Genomic DNA, 22229 nt, shown 5'->3' on the forward strand with positions numbered 1-22229 from the left:
TGTGTGTGTGTGTGTGTGTATGTGTGTATTGGGGGCAGGGTAGAGTGGGTGTGAGTGGTAACAAGAGCCCCCCGGCTGTATTTTGTAGCTTGTGATGGGATTGTTTTACCCCCAGTAGAGTACATGCCTTGGCTTTTTAGCTTTTTCAGGAAGAACAATGTCCCCCATTTGAGGATTTCCAACAAAAATAAAGGGGGTGTTGTGGGTGTTCACTGGAGCCTGAAAAATGACCATTAAAACACAAGCTTCCCTACGTCCTTTCAAATTGGAATCATAGGGCCAGAATTGGTGGTCTATATTGACTTCTTAGTGCATTGTTTCCCTCCATCTATTTAGCATTTCTTCTTACTAGATACCTTAGTACACTGAACTATACCCGTGACCTTGTTCCAAATGCAAGCCTGTCGCTCCACCGAATGGGTAACAACATTGTGGGTGTTGTGTATGGGTATTTCTAGGCAGTTTACAGCACGCCACTTTTAATTTCCCCAGTGAGCATTAGTTGCTGGGTGTACTCAACCTTGGATTGAGACCCTCCGAGGGACAGATCCTTGGGCCAGGAGTACACTATGCCTGGGGTTTGATCTTGCACTTTCCAAGCTGCTCGAGCAAGAGCAGACCCACAGTGGGTGTTACAGGGAGTACAGATGGCCAGAGGTCTTTTTATGAATTTCTTCCTTTCATTCAGTTTCTAAACCATGTAACTTCTAGAACATAGGACATTACTGAAATCACTCCCCCTATCTATTTGTGGTGTCCCCTTCTGTAGAATTTTAGCTGAACACATGGCCACCCAAATAAAGGCTACATTTCCAATCTTCATTTCAACTAGATTCTGGCCCATGAAATGCAAATAGAAGTGGAGCCCTGAGTGGGGCAGCTCGGGGACGCTCCTTCAGAGATGGGTGCTCTTTGTCCCTTTCATCCTTCCCTCCAGCCTGATGCCCTGGTACATGGATGGTCCCAGCTGGGCCATGAGCACAAGGGCCCTGCCCTGGTGACATCACAGTGGTGAGATGGGGGGACTCAAGTCCTGAAAACTTTGAGCAGCGCTTCCCCTCTGGGTCTGTCCTTCCACTGCCTGACTTTTATCTGCAGGAAACAGACTTCTCCCTTGCTACTTTTGGTTTTTGCTTTACTTGCACCTGGACTGGTATAATATTTAGCAGGCATAAGACACTGGGTTAAACCCTTTAAAAATTTTGTATTTGATCCTGAGAGACTTGTGAGGTGGGTGCTGTGATCTCCATTTTACAGATGAAGAAACTAAGGGAAAGATAAGCAATCACTTGACTCAGGTTGCACAACCAGGAACGGCCGAGATGGGATCTGAACTTGGACCGTCCCACCCCAGACTGTATCCTGCCTGTCGTGTTTGGCCCTTTGGTCCAAGACCCTTTGGCCTTGGGAATGTCTAAGGATGTGTAGCACACCTACAGGTTAAATTCCCTTTCAATGAAGAAAGGTGATTTGAATTCTAGATACTAAAAGACAAGAGTAGAAATGACAGGGTGCTAAAATATTCCTGAAATGCTTGTGGCCACTTTTAATCTCTATTTGGGCTCTGGTGGTCATTTATCAAGCCAGAATAGTGGCCCTACCACCCAATAGACTGGTTTTAAGTAGATGCTATCCTTTAAATAACATGAGTGGGCCATCCTACTTTTATGGACTTGTCTTGTCTCCATCATTAGTTGGATGTCTTTTCTTCCCACTGTGTCTGCACCAACCACTCCATCTCTCCCTATCACTGTATCCCTGATTGCACAACGTGGCCCCTATGTCTCAGTTTTCGTGGCCGGGGTTTCTCTGCTGCAGACTCGACATCACTGTGTCAGGGGAGCCTTTCTTCCATCTTCTTTGTAGGAACTGCTCTGGCCTGGCGTGCTCTGACCGTGGGACTGGCCTTGCTGAGGGGGCACAGCCCGGCTTTGAGGTCTGGGGTGAGAACAGACACCTTCACCCCAAGGAGACTTTCATCCTGACCTCTGGTGGGATGGAGATCATGTAGGTTTACAGGAAGGTGGGAATTGCCCAGTAGGCAAACGTGATGTTGACAAGGATCCCGAGGATTCGCTATGACGATCTTTAACTGGTTCTAGAGCCTGACACTCACACAGTCTTCCTAGAAGCAGTCAGTGTGGTGCATTCTGAGAAGGTGGGATGCCTTAAATGTCACCACAGATGTCAAAGTCCCAATGCCTGTGACAAAAATGGGCCTGTGATGATGTCAGTTGGACTTGGGATGTGTAAATCTATACTGTACATTTACACCCACTGGACTCTAAGCTAGGAAGCCAGATACTCTGTCCCATGTTCTCTGCTGAATACCATGTGCATGGCACAGTGCCAGGCATGGAAGTGCTCAGTAACCATTTCTGAATGAATGGAGAAGGTAATCCTAGGGGCTGTCGAGCTCATTATAGTAGCAGCTAAAACAGTGTCTCTTCAACTAAGTAGAGACCAAATGGTACAGGAGAGCTTTCTCTACTTCTCCAAGACAGTTACCTTATGTTCTAATGTTCTAAGCCTTCGGTGCCCAGATGAAGGTGTCAGAAACACATCTCCAGTTTCTGCTGTTTTTCTGAGCTTCTTCAAGTGATCTTTCTGTATCCATTTCTCTGAGCACAGAATGGAACTAGACTAGAGCAACTGCCTCAAACAGTAACTTAAAATCCCAAAATGCAATACAAATAGCTCGTAGGAAGTGGCTCATCATAAACCTGAGGGTGACTGGTTTTTGGAACATTGATAAATTATCTATATTAATTGGTGCTCCATTGTGATGAAAAGCTTGGGTTCCATGGTCCCACCTGGATTCAAATCCAGCCTTAATTTCCTGAGGCCCCATACCCTGCTTCATGGGAACGTCAGATTCCTCACCTACCTCGTGGGGCCATGGGGCTGTTCCAGGGCCTCATGTAGTGAGTGCTCATTGACTTTTATGTTGATTGCACAGTTTAGTTGCTTGCTTGCCCTGGAGCATTTACAGTCACTTTGTTCTCTGTTGTTGAAATTTGGCTTGTAAAAGTGAACCTCTGTTTCATGAATCTGATTCAATTGCTTGAGATCATTCCTCTCTCTCTCCTTTTTTCTTTTTTTTACTTTTAAACTCTACAAATGTCAAATATTTTTTATTTTTTTTTGTGAGGAAGATCAGCCCTGAGCTAATATCCATGCTAATCCTCCTCTTTTTGCTGAGGAAGACCGGCTCTGAGCTAACATCTATTGCCAATCCTCCTCCTTTTTTTCCCCAAAGCCCCAGGAGATAGCTGTATGTCATAGTTGCACATCCTTCTAGTTGCTGTATGTGGGATGCGGCCTCAGCATGGCTGGAGAAGCGGTGCGTCGGTGCGCGCGTGGGATCCGAACCCGGGCCGCCAGTAGCAGAGCGCCCGCACTTAACCGCTAAGCCACGGGGCCGGCCCGCAAATGTCAAATATTTTAAGGCCATTTATCTATCTATTTTCCTCCAAACTGCAGGGGCTTTGCCTTGTAACAATTGCATTTTCAAAGGTGGTATTCCTGCAGCCTTTGAGCTTTCCCACTGCTCCCAATCTTCCTGGCTCCTGTAACTTCTGCCTCAAGTCTTGGTTTTAAGGGATCCTGGATGTGAGTTATGGCGCATGCTAGACTGTTCCTCCATGAGATGTTCCTGTTTTTCTCGCTGGCCTGGTGGGTTTATAGACTGAATAAGGAGCAGCAGTGCTGTGGGAGGGGACCACTAGGTCAGCCTGGGGCTCATTGTCACACTTCCCTGGCACAATTCTCTGTCACCTCTGAGTGCCCTGAAGGGAGCTTTGAATTCAGTGCAAGGATTCAGGATTACAGAACAATGATAACATTCTCCCCTTATGATCTTTGTGAGCCAGGGGCAAAGGGAATCTCTAAGTATAGGATGTAAGGAAAAGGAGAAAGAGGCAGAGCTCTGTACCTAAAGGAGAAAAGTTAGAGGAAGGTTTCTAATCATCAGATTTACAAAAATAAATTTAAGTATGCAAGTGCTCACAGAAGATGGTTTCTATGAGCTTTCTTGAAGAAACTACTTGAGGAAAAGCTTCAGCCAAACAAATGATGAATGGAGAAATTATGGCAAAAGAAGTGATAGTACGTTTTAAATCTATTTAATACATTTATATCTAAAACTCATTCCCAAATAAATTATAAACATAACCCCTGACAATGTAGAAAAGATCATCAGAACACTACTTGAAGGAGAAGGAAGAGAAAATGTAGAAGGTAGGGTAAGTAGATGAGTTTCCTCATCTTTCAACTTCTAGGAGTTGAAAGAGATTACAAGATTACAAGTACAAGACTTGAAGGTAATACCTGAAACTATAGAACTCTGGGAAGAAAATATGGGCAGAACACTCACTGACATCGGTCTGAGAGGGATCTTTTTGAAGCCCATGTCCGCTCAGATAAGGGAAACAAAAGAAAAAATAAACAAGTGGGACTTCATCAGACTGAAGAGCTTCTACAAGGCAAAAAAACCAGGATCAAAATGAAAAGACAACCCACCAGCTGGGAGAAAATATTTGCAAATCATATATCTGACAAGGGGTTAATCTCCATAATATATAAAGAACTCACACAACTGAACAACAAAAAACCAGCCCAATCAAAAAATGGGCAGAGGATATGAACAGACATTTTTCCAAGGAAGATATACAGATGGCCAATAGGCATAAGAAAAGATGTTCAACACCACTAATCATCATGGAAATGTAAATCAAAACTACACTAAGATATCACGTTACACCCGTGAGAATGGCTGTAAGCACCAAGACAAAAAATAACAAATGTCAGACAGGATGTGAAGAAAAGGGAAGCCTAATTCACTGCTGGTGGGAATGCAAACTGGTGCAGCCTCTAGGGAAACATTATGGAGATCCCTCAAAAAATTAAAAATAGAAATACCGTATGATCCAGCTATCCCACTTCTCGATATTTATCCAAAGAACTTGAAATCAATGAGCCAAAGAGGCTTATGCACCCCTATGTTCATTGCAGCATTTTCACTATAGCCAAGAAGTGGAAGCAACCCGTGTCCATTGACGGGTGATTGGATAAAGAAGACGTGTTATATATATACAATGGAATACTACTCAGCCATAAAAAAAGAAAACCGTCCCATTTGCAACAACATGGATGGACCTAGAGGGTATTATGTTAAGTGAAATAAGCCAGACAGAGAAAGACAAACACTGCATGACTTGACTCATATGTGGAATATAAACTAACACATGGACAGAGAGAACAGTTTGGTGGTTACCAGAGGAAGGGAATTGGGGGGTGGGCACAAGGGGTGAAGGGGTGCATTTATATGGTTACTGACAAATAATAATGTACAACTGGAATCTCACAATGTTGTAAACTATTATGACATCAATAAAAAAATAAAAAACATGAATGATATCTCCAACTTACTTGTGTCAAAATATAAGATGGACTGATGGGTGGATAAAGGGTAGCATAGATTAATAAATATGTGAGAAAGCAAGTATAATGAAATATGAATTGCAGAATGCAGGTGGTGGGGATATAAGTGTTCACTATGAAATTCTTTCACCTCTTCTGTATGTTTAAAAATTTTCATAATAAAATCTTGGAAGAAACAAATAATGTTGGTAATTGCTTATAAAAGATTGAATAAAAGGGAATGTTAGTCCATAATGATACTCAAAAAGAGAGACAAAGGTGAAAAAAGGGAAAATCTATTCTTTGCAGAAGAATATGAGGTAGGGAATATTAAAGAAATGAAAATCATTCTTTTGCAGCTCCCAAAATAATAATTGATTCAGGAAAGGGTCATCAATGGATGCTAAGACCATTGAGTGAAATGTGTTGGGGAACTGGATATTCGCATAGCCTTGAAATGTAACCCCCCAGATTACTTACTAATTAGAAAGAGAGAAACATACTTTTATAACAGAGTGGTCTGCTTGTCACCACCCAATAATGGAGTTACATTTTTCCAAATGCACTTACATACATATATTTTTGCTGAGGAAGATTCGCTCTGAGTTAACATCCATGCCAATCTTCCTCTATTTTGTATGTGGGTTGCCGCCACAGCATGGCTGCCAACGAGTGGTGTATGTCTGTGCCTAGGAACAGAAGCTGGAATCCACTTCAGAATCCACTGAAGTGGATTGCACTGAACTTAGCCACCAGGCCATGGGGTTGGCCCTAATATTTTTATTTCTTTTTTACATGCAGAGTTTCCAGAGCTCAGGGCTAACTAAAAGTCATGTAAATGTAGAATCATACATTCCAAGACATCACTGCCCCTCTCCTGCTCAGTTGCCTTTAACTTTTATGGTAGCTTTTGATATTTGTTTTTTTTTTTTTTTTAAAGATTTTATTTATTTATTTTTTTCCCCAAAGCCCCAGTAGATAGTTGTATGTCATAGTTGCACATCCTTCTAGTTGCTGTATGTGGGATGCGGCCTCAGCGTGGCCGGAGAAGTGGTGCGTCAGTGTGCACCCGGGATCTGAACCCGGGCTGCCAGCAGCGGAGCGCACGCACTTCACCGCTGAGCCACCGGGCCGGCCCTGATATTTGTGTTGATAATTTTTTTGTGTGTATATGAGGAAGATTAGCCCTGAGCTAACATCCATTGCCAATCCTCTTCCCTTTGCCAAGTAAGATGGGCCCTGGGCTGACAACCATGCCCATCTTCCTCCGCTTTATATGGGATACCGCCTCAGCATGGCTTGACAAGCGGTACATTGGTCCACGCCCAGGATCCAAACCTGTGAACCCCAAGCCACCGAAGAGGAGCGCACGAACCCAACCGCTACACCACTGGGCCAGCCCCTGTGTTGATAATTTGAGTTTGATAATGTGTGATTATTTCAGCCTGGTTCTAATTTTCTGTTATTGTTTCTTGCCTTTCTTTGACTTAGGCTGATTTGTTTAAATAGAGGAAGGCACTCCCAGAAGAACTTCTACTATATATCTGAGAGAAAGAAGAGCAGAGAAGTCTCAAGACACACATAGAGAAGCTAATCCTGAGAGCAATAATATGGGAACACCTGGACTCCTCACTCTGGGCCAGGACTGTGCTCTGCACTTCCCCACACAGCTTACTCAACCCCTCCTTCCCTTGATTCTTGAAGATTTGCATCTTTATCAATTTTTATTGCCCTGAAGCCAAGAATTCATAGATAAGCATCCTTTATTAAAAACCAATCTTCTATCTGCACTTACTGGTTGCTGTGGTCTGAATGTTTATGTCCCCCCAAATTCATTATGCTGAAATTCTGACCCCCAAAGATGATGGTATTAGGAGGTGGGACATGTGGGAGGTGATTAGCTCCTGAGGGTGGAGCCCTCATGAATGGGATTAGTGCCCTTATAAAAGAGACCCCCACAGAGATCCCTAGCCCCTTCCACCACGTGAGGACACAGTGAGAGTAGGCTGGCTGTGAACTAGGAAGAGGGCCCTCACTAGAATGTGACCATGCTGGCACCTTGATCTTGGACTTCTAGCCTCCAGAACAGTGAGAAATAAATGTCTGCTGTTTATAAGCCACCTGCCTACGGTGTTTTGTTATAGCAACCTGAATGGACTAAGACACTGGTTCCATTTCTTGCCTCATACGCACTCTTCAATCCATTCCAGGATGGCTTCCACTTCTTCCCCTCCAGGAAAATCACCCTTGACAAAGTCATCCGTGGTCTCCACGTCCCTAAATCCAGTTTTCATCATACACAGTGGACCACTGCCTCCTTAGAATGTTCCTGTCCCTGACTTCTGTGATAGCACACTTTGCTAGTTTCCTCCTGCCTCCTGGACTTCTCCTTCTCCCTTTCCTGTACCATTTCAGCCTTTTCACTAAACCCTTAATGTTATACAAGTACACTTCCCTGGGGCTCCATCCCAGGCATTCTCATTCGTTCCTCTAACAAATATTTATTGTGGATATACTGTGGGCTAGACACTGTGCTGGTTGCTGGTCATTGCCCATATGATTCTTGTTCTCAGGGAGTTTAGAGGAAAAGCTGTCAACCATAAATTATACAATTGGTTATTTAATTATAGTCGTGATAAGGACTACTAAAAACTTCAAGATAGTACTTCTATAGATTAATTGGAATGAACTGGGCTGTGTCCAAAAATTCCAAAGATGAAACCCATTTAGTCCTGGGCGAACTGAAAATGCTCTTACCAGCAAAACTTCTTCCCACAGTTGAGAAAAAAATAAACAAGGATACAATCCCTTTGAAACTATCAATCAAAACTAAGATTCTTAGTCTCATTTCCTTCTCTGATTTGTTTTTAGTGGGCAAATCTCCAGTCTGTCTGAAGGGATCAGAATTCAGACTGCAAGGTGACTGTAGATTGTTTTTTGTTCATAACAATGCTTTCACCACGGGCCCACCAGGCCGGCGGTGGGAAGTCTTTTTCCTTTAGGGCTTCCTATCTTCAGTCAAAGATCCAGAGATTAAGAAACATTATATGCTGTCTAATATTTATGACATACAAAAAGATAAGAAGAATATAATAACATCTGTCTATGAAGCAATTTATTTAGATAAGTCACTAAATGATTTATTTCTAAAATTAAGAGCAGCAAACATGGCTTCAGCTCTTAAAGTCTATTATTGGAGTAAGAATAAAAAGGAGGAAAATGGAAATAGGGAGGGAGAGACACAGGTGGTGTCAAGAGACATTGGATGTCATTAACGATGCCTTCATCTTGTAACTTCACTTTGTATGCTCTTGAGTAGCCCCTAAGCTATTCCAAATCCTGTTTTGCTTTTGCCATCATTGGCTTGTACACTGGGTATCACTACTTGAGACTTTCTTGCAAGTTCAGTGACATGGACCTCGAGTCCACATTTGGTCCATGCTGCAGCCACACTCCAGCCCTGTTTATGTAAAGGTGCTTTTATGCCAAAGCCTGAATAACCTGCAGGGTGAAGCCTGGGTTGGTTGGCCTACCTTGCCGTGGTGCTACCTTGGGGAGTTAAGGTCACTTCTGTAAGTATTAGCCTTACTATGAACTGGACTATTTTATGCCAGAGCAGTTGATAGTGAAGCACTAAAAAAGGCTACATCATCATGTCGTAGGCATTTGCATTTGCTCACATTCAGAATAAAGTTGCTTTTTGGGGATTTCTAAAATCACCTTGGCCATCAAGCATTTCTTTCCCAAGTGTGCTGACTAAATAAATGTAAATTTATTAGAAACACATGGAGTAAATTTACCGTATATAAATTTTTTAAAAAATGCATTGGACTAAATGGAAGTGGATCATAATGAACCCAAATGTTTGAAAACAACTTTATGAAATCCTTTGAAGTGACACAGATGTTGGGAGCCGTGGTCCCCCAGTCTGGCAGGGACCTAAGGGACTTGAGGTTTTACATTTGGCTGACATGATAACAATTCAAAGCTGCATGTTGGCATCTCCTATAATTTTTCCATTAGTGGATTCCAGTATTTTCTATTAGAAGAGGTGGACTTCACACCCGAATTTCAAATTTTGGTTCGGTCTGCACCAAAATAGCATTCCCCAACTAAACAGATTGATTGACAGTTGCTGACACTTGAGCAAGTGCTAGGTGCCAGTGCTCCACGTTAATCTCCCAACAGTTCTACGATGCAGGGTATTAGTGTCTATTTTTGGATGAGGAAACAGGTGCAGAAGTTAGGCAACTTGCCTGAATGGTGGGCCTGGCAGTCTGGCTCTGAACCCTCAGCTCTTCACCCAAAGAACCTATGTTTTGCCCTCCTCGTAATGATTCCGTATGTGGCCTTTAGCCTCAGCATCTGTGCCCTGTTGTCACTCCCCACCCCAGTCTGGCTTTTCTCAGAAGCTCATCCCTTTCCTCCCTCTCCCACTTCCTCCTTAACAAGAAGCCCTTGTTATCTCCAGCCAAGGTGAGGGCCACATGGTGTACAGTTGGCACATGGGGCATTGCAGACTACCTCTTACCCCCACCTGTGCTTTCTCAGTTCTTCTTCCCTTACCTCTTTCTTCCCTCTTCTCTGACCTGAAGACCTCATGCCCAGCAGGGGAACAAGGAAGTTGCCATGTGAGCCAACAGGAAGCTTATCATTTGCTGGCTTCTAGAAATGTCTTTTGTTGGCTTTGTGGGTGTCTTTGTCTCTCTGTCCCTCCTTGCTGGATCCAACATACCAAGTAACTAGACCTTTGCCCCCATGTGCTTTATCTGCATCGGTCTGGCCCTCATTTAGGCAATTTTTTTTCAAACTTCCCTGGCTGCACAAGTTAGACCAGTGCTCTATAACCAACTTCCTCCTTGCAAATGTTCCTGAACCAATGGACTCAAGTGGATGAGAAACTCAGGATGCAATAACTTCTATTAGAAAAATAAGAATCCTTTAAAATCTAGCAAAGTTGTAAAGTGATATAATTGAAAGGAAGGGACACTGACAGGGAAGTGAGACCCATCAGTGGACAACTGCACCACTTGATAGCTCGTGCTGTTTGGAGTTTTGGTGTGCTCCCAAATTTGAGCAGGTCGGGAGAGTAAGGCAACTGGGTAGTCCAGAAGGGGAGCAGATGTGTCTGACTTGGCCCCTTTTGAACTGTGACTGACACTTTCTCCCAGTGCAAAGAGCCTTGCCTCACATTAATGGCTTCTTTCTGACCATGTTTCATGGAGAAATTTGTACCATTACTTTAGTTACAATCCCTTATAATCTGGCTGGCTAGTTTATTCTAGAATGTTTCTGAGTCCACAGACTATAGAAATTCAGTTTTAAATCTAAACTTATCATTGATTTTGGATTCTTGGGACCAGGATTTTGAAATTAGCAAAAAAGCCTGGAGGTAAATCAGAACTGGCCTCTATTCCTGTCTGCCTCTCTCTACTACCTTCTGTCTCCCTGCTCATGCCTCTCATGCCTTCCCATTCAGGGCCTTGACTTCTCCACATAATGTAACGTGGAAAAAAATAGTTCTTGACACAGTAGCCTGGGAAATTTTATCCTTTGTGGCCTACTGAATATTCTCCTTCCACCTAACACAGAGTAGATGCTCAATATATATTTGGGAATGAATGAGTGAAAGAATGAAAGACTGTAAGTGTTCATTAGGAACATCTGCAAAATATTCCCCAACTCTCAGTCTAGGTAAGATCACTTTCTGTCATGAACAGCAATTTTACAAACTGTGTTGTGCTTGTTTGCCATTGTTAACTAATTTTAACCAAACAGTAGCTCTCTGTTTCCAGCTCCTGCCATAATGCCTGGCACAATGTCAGAACTTAATAAATTTTTGTTGAGTCAATAAATGTCATGCTTTATGTCAAAGAGTTTTGGCTCTTGGGGCAAACAAAGCCTTGAATTTACAGAACCAGCAGATTAGAAGGAACACTGAGAAGTCTTCAGGTACTTTTCCTGCTTCCCAACTTAACCATTCTTGGTAATCATCTACTTTGTTCCTGAACACCCAGAGGAGGTTCCTTAACGATGGGACTCACAGGCTTTTCATAAGAAACCTCTGTCTCTATTTACTTCCAAAGGACACAAGAAATGCACACTATGATATTGTGATTTATAGTAAACATATATTTGGTCTTCGTTCCCTTTTCTGGCACAGAGCTCCTAAAACCATTGGAATTTTCTAAGTGATAAAGGTGTCTTTTGTTATGTTAATGAGGTGGCTTTGGGAAAGCACCTAGGTAACCTAAGGATGGGGTCTGGTTGCCAGGGGACCCAAATATGGAATTAGAGGGTTGGAACTTTAAGTACCATCCCTGACCTCCTGAGAGGGGAGAGGGTCTGGAGATTGAATTGAATCACCAATGATCAATGACTTAATCAATCATGCCTGTGTAATGAAGCCTCCATAAAACCCAAAAGGAGGGGGTCTGAAGAGCTTCTGGATTGGTAGACACTTGGAGATTTGGGGAGAGTGGCATACCTGGAGAGAGCATGGAAGCTCTGTGCCCCTTCCCCACACCTTGCCTTATGCATCTCTTTCATTTGGCTGTTCCTGAGTTCTATCTTTTCATCACAAACTGGTAATCTAGTAAGTAAATGTTTCTCTGAGTTCTGTGAGCTGTTCTAGCAAATCAGTCAAACCCAAGGAGGGGATTGTTGGAACTTCCAATCTATAGCCAGTCTGTCAGAAGCACAAGTGATAACCTGGAATTGTGATTGGTGTTTGAAGTTGCAGGGGGGCATTTTTGTAAGACTGAGCCCTTAACCTGTGGGATTTGACACTATCTGCAGGTAGACAGTGTCAGAATTGAGATGAACTGTAGGACACCCAGCTGGCGTCAGAGAATGGCTTGGATTTGTGGGAACCCCCACCACACACACACACTGGATTTGGTGACCAGAACTTTTACATACAATCTTTTTTTAAACTTCCTTTCAAAGGAAAAACAAAGAACAATTAGGCATGCCAAGACTATAAGTGGCTTCTGAATGGAACACCTTAGCTCATGTGTGGAGTGGAATTACCTGCCTCCATATAGGGATCCTGTCTTCGAGTGGAAATCATGCTGCACTATGTCTGCCTACATCTGCAATCTGAAGACAGAGTTCCAAACTTCTGTGGCACAATAGAGACTTGGGGTTCATACTCACATTTCTCTGTTCTGTATAAAATTCCAAATACTCCCAACTTTGATTTTTTCAATTTGACAAATAACAGTTTAGTTAGCAACCAGGGCCCAACTCTCATCAATAACAACAGTGTCTGGATAAGATGGGTCAACAGGTACCACCATCCTCATTTTAAATTGAGGGACTGTGGAGTGGAAGTTTTATGATCAGTAGTGAAACAAACAACTAGAGCCTGGTAACCAGTCTTGGTTCTGTCCTAATTGAGGTAAGAGTATTTTTCTGAAAAATTCTGCTGCCTACCCTCTGAAGGTTGGGGATGTGCTTGCAGAGCATATTGCCTTGTAAGACAGTTGAAATCAGGGGCTTCCAGTCATTACTGACATGACATCTGCATGGAAATCCGTGTAGGACCAGAGATAGACAACAAACCGATCTTACTCCATGCAATCAACACGTAGAGCCTCAAAAGAAGCCTCTGCAAATCAGGATGGCATCTCTCTTAGGACATTTCATGGTAGAAAAAAATGGCATTTAATCTCTCTCTTCCCCTTTCCTTTTCCTGTGACCATTAGATGTCTGAATTCTCCCCCACATTTTGGTAAAATGCAACAGTGATGGCTGAATGGCTCAAAACTTTAGTCCTTGCTCTACGCATGACTGATCATCCAATGCGTTCCAGCCTAGGGTACATTCACTCCCCTGAAACCAGAGATGTGGTCAGTACCATTCATCACTTGATCATACATACTCCCTGTGACATGCCTGACTCTGCTGTTTGAATATAAGGTTGTTGGTGACATGAGCAGGAATGATGGAATAAGGACCTCCAAAACTCCTCTCCTTCATTACAGCAATAAGAACACACCAAAATTGTCAAAATAACTTTTTTAAAACTCTGGAAATCAAGCCGTCTTGCAATAATCCAGAGAGTGGTTTTTTTCCCCAAGTAAAACTACTGAATCTCAGAATAGCAAGCTTTATGGTGTCTTAATTCCCTAGTCATATTCCCCTCTCCTCAGACTCATGACAAACTTGAAAAACAACAACTCTGCAATCACAATGGAAACTAGCAGCCTAACGATCTATGGAGGGGGCAAAATGGGGTTGGCACTCTCCCAAGTCCAAGTCCCAGGTAACTGCCATCATTTGACTAGTCTTTCAGTTCCTTACAAAATCCCACTCACAAAGCTTGTCTGTATTTGATCTGACTCACATCTCACTCAGTAGTATTTCCCAGGGGGCAAGTGTTTAACCCAGGCAGCTGCCTAAGGTGGTGATATCAGGTGGAGAAAACAACAAGCTAGGCAAAAATTTAAAGGAAAAGCTGAGGAGTGAGATACCCATAAAGGGCTTTCAAAAGCTCTGACATTCCTGGGAATCTAGAAGCCCACACACATGCCAGGGTTGTGTTCATGCCGGGGAAAGACCTGAGAAGGACCAAAGCTCTCATCTCTGGCTGATCTTGAGACAGAAGCAGGAAGTAAAGGCGAACATAGAGTTGTAAACTGCCTGCCTGAATACTGAAGGCAAGCCCCCCAGCATGCACACAGAGCCCTCAGCAAAGACTGGGAGATTTATTGGTTCCAGGCACTTGAAAATTTATGTGTAGTCCTTAGCTGATCATTAAGCTAACTGAGCAGAGACTTTAGTGGCCACAAATGACAAAAAATACAGACTATATAGAATTAGTTCAAAGTCACTAAACAAACAGTGACAACAATAACAACAGCAACAACAACAAATTCTGGAGAAGAAGGGACGTATCTGTTTTCCAGCATTGCCACATTATTTAAAATATCCAGTTTCCAACAAAAAATTGTGATATATGCAAAGAAATGCAAAAGAATGGCTCATACACCTAAAAAAAGCAGTCAAAGGAAACTGTCCATGAGGAAGCCTAGATGTTGGTTTATTAGACAAAGATTTTGAAGCGACTATCTTAAACATGTTCAAAAAGCTAAAGGAAACCGTATACAAAGGACCAAAGGAAAGTATGAGGATAATACTGTCTTACCACATAGAGAATTTCAATAAACAGAATCAGAGCCTCAGAGACCTACAGGACACTATCCATATATGCAGAGTGGCAATCCCAGAAGGAGAGGAGAGAGAAAGAGGCAAAAGAATGTTTGAAGAAATAACGTTTAAGAACTTCCCAATTCATGAATGAAAATTATTAATCTACACAATCAAGAAGCTTACCAAGTTCCAAGTATGATGAACTCAAAAATATCCACACCTAAACACATCATAATCAGAATGTTGAAAGACAGAGACAAAGGGATAATCTTGAAAGAAGCAAAAGAGAGGAAACCCACATACAAGGAATCCTCAAAGCAATTAACAACTCATTTCTCATCGGAAACCATGGAGGCCAGAAAGCAATGAGATGACATATATATTCACAGTGCTGAAAGAAAAAGACTGCCAATCAAGAATTCTATATTTAGCACAACTATTCTTTAAAAATTTGAAGATATTACCAGATATACAAAAACAGAATTCACTGCTAGCAAATCTTCCCTAGAAGAAATACTAAAATAGCCGTTCAGGCTCTAATGAAAGAACACCATACAGTAACTTAAATCCACATGAAGAAATAACAGCAATAAACATAACTACACAGGTAAATATAACGTATTTTTATCTGTAACCCCTTCCTTCAATCTGATTTAAAGTACAATTGCTTAAAGCAACAATTATAAAACTGTGATGAGGGGCTTACAATGTATAAAGATATAATTTGTATGACAATAGGGTAAAGGAAGGGGAAGGGAATGGAACTATACTAAGTTTTTGTATGTTACTAAAATTAAATTGGGATTAGTCCTAACCAGATATTTATAAATTGTGATGTGAATTTTAATCCCTAGGACACCCTCCAAGAAAATAACTGAAAAAAATATACTAAAAGAAATGACAGAAGAATTAAAGTAGTATACTAGAAAATATCTATTTAATACCAAATAAGGAAGTAATGGAGGAATTGAGGGGAAAAAAGACATGAGATATATAAAAAATAAATTGCAAAATAGCAGATGTAAATTCTAATTAATCATTAATTACATTGACTGAAAAGGATTGATCCTTTCAATTTAAACACAGAGATTGGCAGAATGGATAAAAAACACAACTACAGTCATGTGTAACTTAATAATGTGGACACATTCTGAGAAATGAGATGGGTCATTTCATCATTCTGTGAACATCATATAGTGTATGTACACAAACCCAGATGGTATAGCCTACCACGCACTTAGGCTATATGGTACTAATCTTATGAGACCACTGTTGTATATGTTGTCCGTCATTGACTGAAACATCATTATATGGCGTATCACTGTATATGCTGTCTAAACAGACACACTTTAGATTCAATATCTTAAATAGGTTGAAAGAAAAAAATAGGAAAGATATATCATGCAAATAGTAATCAAGGAAAGCCTGAGTGGCTATGATATCAGACAAACATATTTTAAGACAAAAATTGTTACTAGAGACAAAGAGAATTTTATAATGATAAAAGGGTCAATTCATCAAAAAGATCTAAAATTATAAACATATTTGCACCTAATAACAGATCTTCAAAATACATGAAGCAAAAACTGACAGAATTCAGGGGAAAAATAGACAATTCAACAATAATTGGATACTCCACTTTCAATAATGGATAGAGGAATTGAACAATGCCATACACCAACAAGGCCTAACAGACATATATGGAACACTCCATAACACTCCACCAACAACAGTAGGATACACACTCTTCTCAAATGCACATGGCATGTTCTGAAGCTAGACCATATCTTAGGCCAAAACAAGTGTCAATAAATTTTAAAAGATTGAAATCACACAAAATATCTTCTCCAACTATAATGCAATGAAATTAGAAATGAATAACAGAGGAAAACATGGGAAATTTATAAAACGTGAAAATTAATAAACACACTCCTAAATAATCAATAGATTAAAGAAGAAATCATAAGGGTAAGAAATAATTAATGAAAATAAAAACATAACATACCAATGTTTATGGAATGAAGCTAAAGCAGCACTTAGAGGGAAACTTGTGGCTATAACTGCTTATATTATTAAAGAAGAAAGATCTCAATCATTAATCTAATCTTCCACTGTAAAAAAACTAGAAAAGGAGCAAAGTAAACTGAAGCTACAAGAAGAAAGGAAATAATAAAAATTAGAGATGAAAGAAATAGAGATTAGAAAAACAATAAATAAAATCAATGAAACAACAAATCGATTCTTGAAAAGAACAAAATTGACAAATCTTTAGTTAGACTCACAGAAAAAATGAGAAAAGATGCAAATAATGAAAATCAGGAATGAAAGTGGGGTCACTATAACCATTTTATTACAAAAATACAAAGGACATTAAGAGAATACTATGAACAATTGTATGCCAGCAAATTAGATGACCTAGATGAAACAGGCAAATTCCTAGAAACATGCAAATTACCTAAACTGACTCAAGAAGAAACAGAAATCTCAGACTTATAACAAAAGAGATTGAATTAGCAATAATAAACCCCCCAACAAAGGAAAGTCCAGACAAAAGAACAAGGGGGAAAAAAAGACAAATTACTAAAATCAGGAATGAAAGAGGGGATATTACTACTGATCTCACAGAAACAAATCCAAGGTTGTTACTTGACTTTTAATTTTGTGACTTAGTGTTCAGGTCCTTAAAGGGCAGGGATCATCAGATTTTGTGTGTGTCCTCCAAAACCAAAAAATATGGATCTTACCTGAGCCATCCAATACAATAGTCACTAGCCACATGTGGCTACTGAGTACTTGAAATGCGACTAGTGCAAGTGAGGGCCTGAAGGCTAATTTTATTTAATTTTAACAAGTTTAAATTTAAATTTAAAAATGGACACTAGGTTCATTTACTGGAAAACACTTAAGTATGTTTGGAACTTGCGTATGAACTGACTTTTTCAATTATAAACTTTAAGAAATCTAAATACAGATCCAGTGTTTCTGACAAAAATTTAGCATTAGAATTGGCATGTACTGTAAGGGTAAAATACTGACTGGATTTTAAAGCCGGTGTGAAACAAAGAATGTAAAATATCTCATTAACAATTTTTAATTGATTACATGTTTTAATGATAATATTTTTAATATATTATGTTAAATAAAATATTTGCATTCATTTTACATTTTTAATAGACTTGTAGAAATATTTTAACTTACATGTGGATGCACTATATTTCTATTAGACAGTGCTGCCTTAGCCCTCAGCAAATATCCACATTTATCCACATTACTAATGATTTCCTGTTTTCTTACCAATGACTTAACCACTGATGAGCAAGTGGTTCCTCTTTTTTAGAGGGAACCATTTCAGGAATCCTTGAATGAGGAAAAAAAAGAAATCCCTAAATCCTTCCCCTCTGAGATGTCATGGAAGTGACATGGGTTACAGTCATCTGGGCTGTTTCCCCCCAGAAATAAGAAAGTCTAAGTGTCATCATACAGATTTGAGGAAAGAGTAGAGAATGTATTTTTTTAAACCTCCTTCACTAAAGCAGATTATTGTCATGTGCTCTCTGTGTTTTAATTCACTTGTGGGGGGAAAAAAAAAGCATCTGGTTAGCTCCAGCCGAGCTGGTCCTGAGCTATGTGAAAACCTTCTCAATAGCCCGAGTGTGATTCATGTTGACTTCCCCGACTAGTGTGTTGGAGAAGCAATACTCTTCCTCTTTACTTTGCATAATTACTTCCAACCTCAGAACTTTTATATTCAAAGTATCTGGGTTAGAAGTCTATGTCAATGTTCCACACCTATATAACCTCCCAAATTTTGACTTACATTTAACAAACTCTCCCATCCTGACTGGCTCTCCAGGCAGTTCACGGAGTGAGTCAACCTCTCTGTGTGTGTGTGCAGAGTGGAGGCTAATTTCCCGTCTAGTCCCGTCTCAAGACTTTCATAAGTGGGTCCCACCCAACTGTCTTCAGAGCAAGCATGGGCTCTGTGCCTCTGAGGGCCTTGATGCTTGATACTTGATGAGTAAGACGGATGCTTACTCACAGGCAGGAGGAAACTTGAACTGGGATTCTAAAGAATATCCTTTAGTAAAAATGTTCTTTCAAAAATGCCTGAATTTTCACCCTTAGAAATTCTAAGCTTTATCTGACCTCTCTTACTGTCAACTATTATCTCTCCCTCTTCTCTGAATCCTTCCCCCTCCTCCTTTTGAAGACATGAGACTGGTTTCCATAACCCAGCTCCACTGGTGCAGGCCCCCCGGCCACCATCTGACAGAGGCTCTGGGACCTGGTTTAAGAGAAAGGAACCCTGAGGATCTCGATTTGCGCCCTTCTTTCTCACCAGTTCTTTGGAAAAATGTCTGCAGGTGAATACCGTATCCCCGGATGAGCCTGTGAGCCAGAAACAAAAGCAGAAGACAGTCTGGTTTCTAAACGACAGGGCAAGTCAGGGATCAAAACATGTTCCATTAAAAGAGACTTTTCAGGTTTGTCAACTCAAGAAGGAAAAGTAATAGGCTTAAAGAGTGTTGTTAAAAACCTTATCGTGTTCCAATAACCCCACTGCTTTACTTAAGAATCTTGCCAAGGAGGCAAAGAAAGAGCATTATTTCCCTTTGCTTGCTCTTAAACATGAGATGGAACTTCTGCTCACCTGGAAGCCAGTGTTGCTGTAGCCCTCGGCTCCCAGGGCTGTCATGTTCTTCAGCTCCACGATCTCTTTGCTGCTCATGGATTTGGCTGGGCTCTGAAACCTTCTCAGGTGCCTGCTCTGGCAGTCCTCCGTACCTGTGAAAACGAACACAGCCTCTGCTGATGTCAGAATGCCACCTGCTGTTGTAGGGACCTGGGTGCTGTCTCAGTTTGGGAACTTCAATAATAATCCACTGGTTGGGGCGGGGCGGGAGTGCGGGTGCTGGGTGGAGCCTTCCAGTTCAGATCCACCCACCTCATTGATCTTTCTCATTATCCCCATGATTGCCTGCCCATTTTCACTTCAGGGAGAAATTCTTCTACTGCACAATACAGAAAAGGATACTTTCTCTAGTCACGAGTGAAATAATTTATTTCCTGTGGGTGGTGTTGGAGACTAGGGGTGGTGGGGGTGGCGGGGAAGGTAAGGGTCAGCTGCCATCAAGTGACCACCATTCTGTGCCAGGTACATGCTCCGCACTTTATATGTGGTGGTCATGGTTTATCTTCAGAACCAGGGAAAACTGAGGTGTCATTTGGCTAATAAAGGGACCATGAGAAGTCAAATTCAGGTGTGGTGGATTCCAAAGCCTTTTTACTACATCCCTGTCTGCAGACTGGGTGGCTTTTAAAAACCCAACTCCTAGAAATGCAAATATGCAGCAGATAAATGAAAGTGACCAACTGCTCACTTAATAAAAGGATTCTTTGCTTTGTGAAATTAGTCGCTGTAGGATTCTTCAAGATAGCAATTTCCCCTAGTACATTTAAAATGAACTGTTATGTATCTATTAATTATTATAATTGTGTGACCTGTGTGGAAATGTGGAAAACACTTATGATGGGTGAAAAACTAGAATAAACTGAATTACTGCATAAAGAAGGCAAGAGAATGGAATATCAAATACTACTAGACGTTATTTTTGGGTTGTGGTTTTGCGGGTGGTTGTTATTTTCTCCTTTATACTTTGCTGAGTTTTCTGTAAAGATCACGATACCGTTATTCTCATGATGTAGTCAGATACGTATATACATAATGGTTAAGAGCTGGCTGGAACCCTGCTGCCTGGATCGAGTCCTGCTCTACCACCTCCGGCAGCAAACTCAGCTCAAGAGCCAACCCAGCCTGCTGACGTGTTTATACGGCCCAAGCTAAGAAGGGTGTTTAGATTTTTAAATGGTTGAAAAAAATCAAAAGGAGGAATATTTTATGACACGCAAACTATGTGAAATTCACATTTCAGTGTCCGTCAATAAAATTTCTCTGGAACACGAACATTCCCCATTCATTTATGTGCCGTCGATGGCTGCTATCGCTCCACAAGGGCAGGGCTGGGTAGTTGAGACAGAGACTGTATGACTCTAGAGGCTAAAATATTCACTACCTGGCCCTTTACAGACAGTGTGTGCTGATCCCTGACTTACCAGCCATGTGAATGTGGACAAGTTACTGTGTTCTCCAGGCCTCAGATTCTTCATCTACAAAATGGGGATAGTAGTGCCCATTTTTCACTATGATAGAGATGACAAAATCTGTTAATATACTTAAAAATACATGGGATAGTGCCTGCATGTAGTAAATTCATTGTTATAAGATAATACTTATCTTAAAATGTTTTTAAAAAAGTGCCGTGATCTCTAAACAGTGTCTGCACGTGTTTTAGACGCATGCTTTCTACCTGAAGCCAGGCGCACCTGTGGGTGAGCAAGTGCTACGCTGCACTTGCACAGGAAAGCATTGCAACCCTGCCCCCCGCCAGACGGGGGGTCAGGTCAGCCTCTCCTCAAGCCCCTCCCCCATGCTGACACTGTGGGAAAGATGATCTCTGACTTCCCACTTTGTGACCCAGAGCCCTATTCCAATCCTCACCATTTATCAGCACCATCTGAGGTTTCTTCATGCTGTAGCTCTTTATTGATTCCCGCTGATGAATGGAGACCTGGGGATTTTTATCAGTTTTCCCCATAATTGTGATGATGTGCCATAATCAGTAGTCACCATGTCACTAAATGTAAAATTCTCACTGGAAGTGATGAAGAGAGGTACAGATAATTAGAAAGCAGATAACGCGGGAAACTTGCATCTTAAAATTGTTGGAAGAAAGCGGTTATTGAAACCAGATAGTATAACCTTCATGAGCTCAAGATTCAGTCTAGTTTGAGGTTGTGGAGGATCCTTACTCTCCTTACTCTGGAGGAAAAGAAAAATCTTCCTTCTGCCATTTGTGGTTATATTTGTGGAAACTTGACTCAAATGCCTGACATTCTTGAAGCTACTGTTACATGCACCTTTTAAAATACAGCAACCTGGGGCCGGCCCAGTGGTGCAAGTGGTTAAGTGCGTGCGCTCCGCAGCAGCAGCCCGGGGTTCGCTGGTTCGGATCCAAGGTGCGCACCGACACACCGCTTGTCAAGCCATGCTGTGGCGGCGTCCCATATAAAGTGGAGGAAGATGGGCATGGATGTTAGCCCAGGGCCAGTCTTCCTCAGCAAAAAGAGGAGGATTGGCATCGGATGTTAGGTTAGGGCTGATCTTCCTCACACACACACAAAAAAAGTAAAATGCAGCAACCTGATGTGTTTTCTGCCTCTCGGCTGTAGAGAGTAAGTGTGAAGAGTGTGCAAGCATATCTGAGGGCATGTCACAGCAAGAACACTGTCCAGTGCTGATTAAAAGACAGTGACCTGCCCCTTCCATTCTCCTACTACACCAGCTAACGGGAAAGATTGAGACCTAATTCGAGTAGGTTGCACGTACAACCATGATACCAATATGTAAAAATGATGATCATATACAGAGCAGTTTTAGCCAAAAATGCTATATATCTGAAGCCTATATTTAAGAGCTTTTGCAAGTAATGAAAATTCAGACTCTTTCTTTGCAGCACAAGAATTAACTTGATTTACGGGGCTATCAGTTAAAACGACGGTACCGTGGTAGAAGCTATGGCTCATTTTGCCCA

At 41.4% G+C, this 22229-nt stretch overlaps 1 protein-coding gene and 1 long non-coding RNA gene across 2 annotated transcripts in view; one reads left to right on the forward strand and one right to left on the reverse strand.

Moving 5' to 3' along the window:
- The window catches only part of LOC147914335 (uncharacterized), a 152195-nt gene extending 144616 nt beyond the window's left edge, over positions 1–7579 (forward strand). Inside the window, exon 3 of the long non-coding RNA XR_015555342.1 lies at positions 6913–7579. This is a non-coding gene — a long non-coding RNA (uncharacterized LOC147914335). The remainder of the gene's footprint in view (positions 1–6912) is intronic.
- The window catches only part of SLC28A3 (solute carrier family 28 member 3), a 52458-nt gene extending 33128 nt beyond the window's left edge, over positions 1–19330 (reverse strand). The window contains exon 1 of the mRNA XM_014795547.2: positions 19229–19330. Within this exon, the coding sequence (XP_014651033.1) occupies positions 19229–19306 (78 nt within the window). The 5' untranslated portion in view covers positions 19307–19330. The remainder of the gene's footprint in view (positions 1–19228) is intronic.
- Positions 19331–22229: the final 2899 nt, after the last annotated feature.

This window comes from Ceratotherium simum, chromosome 20 (genome assembly GCF_057802395.1).
Source record: "Ceratotherium simum simum isolate JZ-2026a chromosome 20, ASM5780239v1, whole genome shotgun sequence".
In the NCBI taxonomy this organism is placed as follows: domain Eukaryota; kingdom Metazoa; phylum Chordata; class Mammalia; order Perissodactyla; family Rhinocerotidae; genus Ceratotherium; species Ceratotherium simum.